Source organism: Etheostoma spectabile, chromosome 13 (assembly GCF_008692095.1).
Source record: "Etheostoma spectabile isolate EspeVRDwgs_2016 chromosome 13, UIUC_Espe_1.0, whole genome shotgun sequence".
Classification (NCBI taxonomy): Eukaryota; Metazoa; Chordata; class Actinopteri; order Perciformes; family Percidae; genus Etheostoma; species Etheostoma spectabile.
In genome coordinates this window covers 8,748,530-8,753,058 of record NC_045745.1, presented here as the reverse complement: position 1 = coordinate 8,753,058, position 4,529 = coordinate 8,748,530, and the positions used below count along the sequence as shown (strand labels likewise).

The following is a 4,529-nucleotide window of genomic DNA, read 5'->3' as shown; positions in this document are numbered from 1 at the left end:
TTTTTTGACATGTTATACAATGACTTACTCATGACTTTTTTCGACATGCTATACTATGACTATTTCAACATGCTATACTATGACTTTTTTATGACTTATTTCGACATGTTATACTATGAATTTTTTTTACTTTTTTCGACACGCTATACTATGACTATTTCAACATGCTATACTATGACTTTTTTATGATTTTTTTCGACACAATACTATGACTTTCTATTACTTTTTTCGACACTATACTATGACTATTTCTCGACATACTATTTTTTTCGACATACTATGACTTTTTATAACTTTTTTCAAAATACTACACTAAGACTTTTTTCGACACACAATACTATGACTTTTTATTACTTTTTTTGACATACTATGACTTTTTAATGAGTTTTTTTGACATACTACACTATGACTATTTCTCGACATACTATGACTTCTTTACGACATACTACACTATGACTTTTTATTACTTTTTTCGACATACTATGAATTTTTTCGACATACTATACAATGACTTTTTAACGACTATTTTTGACATACGGTACTATGAGTGTATCTATCAACATCTGACCTTTGACAATGTACTACTATACTTTTTTTTGACATACATTATCATGACGTTTTGTGACTAAGAGTAAAGAGTGCAACTCCTGCAATGAAGTTGACGAGAAGAGACAGAATTAACAAAATAACGTCAACGAATAAAATCTTCTGTGTAGCTTCCAAATTTTTGGCCCGGTCAGCGTTCAGGGGAGGAAGGAGGCGGCCCGGTGTCCCCCGGTCAGCGTTCAGGGGAGGAAGGAGGCGGCCCGGTGTCCCCCGGTCAGAGCGGCGCTCAGGAGGAGCAGGGGGAGAGGAGGAGCAAGCTGCAGCGGAGCACCCAGCATCTCCTGGCGGAGGCCAGAGAGAAGAGCCGATGCTGGGAGAGCCACGCGGCGCCGGAGCACGTGGAGCTGGCCTTCAAGAAAGTAAATGGAGGGAGGAAAGACTTAGTTAGACCTACAGAGGAGATTTCATACTGCATACATACTAATATAAACCAGGCTGTGAAGTATTTAGTGGATGGAACAGTCTGGATTTTGAAGTGTCCTGTTAAGATGAACAAATACACAGTATGTAAGGGGAAAAAAATGAGTTGTTCCTACCTCTGTCAAACTTAAAGCTGTACAGATGTGCAATAGTTTCATTGGGTTTTATAGGGCGGGGAATGTATAAGTCATTCTGTTTTTAACGGTGCCTTTTATATTCAATTTAATTTTCAATTTGTTCAATAAAAGAACGTTATTATTCTTTTACTTTGTTTTAAATTCAACAGGCGATTAGTTGTGTTTTAGTGGAATACTGAAAGCAGCAGAAATGCAGAACTGAGTACACTTTAATTTCTATTTATTGTATAATGTCATGCAGCTCTACTGTCAAGGCTTTATTTATGTGTGCTGCTTAGAGTCCAGAACTACTTTCCCTAAGGCTGTGTTCATACCTGGCGTCTTTTGTGACAAGAAAAAGTTGACTAGGGCGCTTTTGCAGTCAAAAAAAAAAAGTTGGCAGTGTTTTTATTCCAAAAAGCAGCCGAGAGCGTCTTTTGTTGCTATACCAACAACTACTGCTCCAGTATGTGGAGCGGTGTTAACGTTAGATCAAACTATTCAACTTTATAGTATCAAGTCAAATCATAACAAGAGTGAACTAAGTGAGTGTCCTGTACAGGGAGCAACCAGGTCATATAACTCGCTGTTATTTTTCTTGTTGTTATGGAAATGAGCGGTCTGGCTACTCTTCTTGTCATTGGTCGGTTGTCAAAAAAGTGCTTGATGTAACTTTTTTTCAACTTTAAAAAGACAGTCCAAGCTGCAAAAAAGAAGTCGTCGTTTAAAAAAGCGCTCAGGACGTTTCTGAAAACAACGTTTTAATGTAAAACCGACGCTGGCAGCTTAAAAAAAAACGTCAAGTGTGAACATAAGCTAAAGAAGCAAAATATATATATATATATACTGTATAAATCAAAACAAAATACCGTAGAAATTTGCTGTAATCAAAGCGATGATCTTTGTTAGTGTGCAGACTGTTGGCTCCACTGAGTTCTGACTCCGGTTCTCCATTTCTATGCAGATGGCCGACGGCTGCCCGCTGTGGATGTGGCGCGGCTCCGTCGAGGTGGACGCCCCCCAGGAGGAGCTGCTGGGCCGGCTGCTGCGAGACCAGGAGCTGTGGGAGGGAAGCCTGAGCCACGCCGCTGTCATCCAGACCTTGTCCAAGGACACGGAAGTTTACCGCTACCACCTCCAGGGCCACGGCCTGGGCTTCCGGCCCCCGCAGGAACATCTGCTTCTCAGGTAATGAGGCACGGCAAACACCCCGGGCTTCACGGGCATCTGGGCCTTAACCTGCTGAGCTCTGTAGAGCATGGAGGACAGAGACACAAGTACTCTCAGAGTTGTTTTTTCACCTTTCACTTTGGTACAGATTATCCTAAGTAGATGGTGAAACCTCACAAAACTCAAAGCAGATCATCAAAAGGGCTGTTTTTTTTGTGTAATCACATGTTCAATAAGTTACTCCTGACAGCAGTCACATTGACGGGTCACATTTGGATTCTCCGTGTCTTCTCGCCTCAGGACCTGGCAAGCAGACCCGTCCGCTGGCCCCCTGTACCTGTCTTCTGTGTCCACGGAGCACCCTGAGGTGCTGTCGGAGGGGGTTAGAGCCCACGTCTACTCCTGCCTCTACCTGCTGGAGCCCACCGGAGCCAGGAAGACCCGACTCACGCACCTCTGTCGAACAGACACCCGGTAGGGAAGCATCCTCTAGAAGGAAAAGATAAAGAAAGAGAGAGTTATTTTGTGATAGTTCCTGAGGACGGAGGGGTAATTTGAAGGTATATTGAATAACTGCCAGGATGCAGAGGAATCTGTGTTATTTAATTATCAGGAAAGGAAGAATAAGAGTAGCGGCAGGATGAGGCTGCAGTGTGTGTGAAGGATAGATGGAGTTGGCAGGTGTAGTTTTGATTTCATAGACAGTCGAAAATAAGGGAATGAAATACTGAGATACAGAAAACAGACTACGTTCTCACCTTCACATCGCTGATGCTAGGCCAAGCAAATAGTTTCATAAATCCATGTTTAAAATAGAAAAGAAATTCTAAGTTTGTCGAAATTTCCCTTTAAGGACAATTCAGGTGCAAAATGAACCTGAGGGGTTAATAACACATGTACCGAGTCGACGTGTTTTCCCAAGATGGCGTCTGCCTGTTTACCAAACAGTACTGTCTTCATGAACTATCTTTTTGATAAAATATCTGTACACTTATAAAGTTCTCAATGCTTCAGTTTACATGTACTCATTATGCTACCGTGGAAGCGTGGTGCTGTTTTGAGCCTTGAGAGGTTAAGAAATCTCATTTGACTTTACCAGTGCCCCGACGACTAGCGCTATAAGCTAATTAGCTGTTTGCGCTAAAATTGGTCACATTTGATTAGCTTGAAAACATATCCCAGTATCTCCATACCACTGTGTTATTTGCATAGAAATTTGTGTAAAGGCCTTCTCTCAACGTTTCCTGTTCATAACGTAAGAGTATTTAAATGAAAAGCTATCATGTCTGTTTAAGGGATTGTAGTTCTGAAAATTTACAAAAAACACACATAATTATACACATTATAATTATGAATCAGTAAATCAAAATCGCAGGTATAACTTTGATTTACCAGCATTGCGTCAATGGTTTATCGTAGTTCTTTTTTTTTTGGGGGGGGGGGGGGGGGGGGGGGGGGGGGGGGGCTTGGTTCCCGTATTAATTATTATCTTTGAATTTGTGACTCATGGCTGATTTAAATCATCTCGATATAATAATCCCTTCGCCTACAAATGGCAGAATGGTCCTTTAAGTAATAAAGACGAGACCGAAGGGAAAGCAAGGGCAGAGGGAGCCGCAGGAACGACACCGAGGCGGAGGGGATTTAAGGCCGGGAGAAGCCTATTAAAGGAAATATGTGGAGAGAGCACTTAGTCCACGTCATCCATCTTAATGGAGCCTGTTGTGTGATTCTGACCTCTGCCAGCATCTATCTGCAGCACAGCCACAACCCCCCCCATCCCCCCCCCCTGTAGGTGAGCAGCCCTCCTCCTCCTCATGATTCATGCCCTTTGAAACCGAGTTGCGGCAGACTTTCCGCTGCTTACATGATCAATTTGACTCTCGGCGGAGTCCTGCGGCTCCATTCGTCTCGGTTGATTAAATGAAACGAAGCCGCGTGCGACACAAACCAGGTGGCAGCCGGGCCCGTAGCATCCCTGTCATTAGACCGCACCGCAGTCCCGCACGCACCCCCTCAAAATAGGCTGATTTAGATTTAGATAACAATATGTTAGATTCATGTTAAGACGTTTTCATTTTTTGGAAAATACTTTGAAAAAATGAACAGCCCTGCAGTAACTCCTCGGACCCGGTTGGGGTCCCAAAACCCCCCGTTAAAGATCTCTTGATTTAGAGCAGTGGTTCCCAAACTTTTTCAGCTCAAGACCCAAAAGAG

At 42.7% G+C, this 4,529-nt stretch overlaps 1 protein-coding gene across 3 annotated transcripts in view; it reads left to right on the top strand.

Annotated features, from left to right (window-relative positions):
- Positions 1–4,529, top strand: part of si:dkeyp-23e4.3 (rho GTPase-activating protein 7) — a 155,010-nt gene that overhangs the window by 145,485 nt on the left and 4,996 nt on the right. For 2 of the 3 annotated variants that reach the window (XM_032534586.1, XM_032534588.1), the window contains exons 14-16: positions 717–965; positions 2,107–2,330; positions 2,613–2,786. In XM_032534586.1, the coding sequence (XP_032390477.1) occupies positions 717–965; positions 2,107–2,330; positions 2,613–2,786 (647 nt within the window). The remainder of the gene's footprint in view (positions 1–716; positions 966–2,106; positions 2,331–2,612; positions 2,787–4,529) is intronic. The other variant, XM_032534587.1, reaches the window with a different exon arrangement.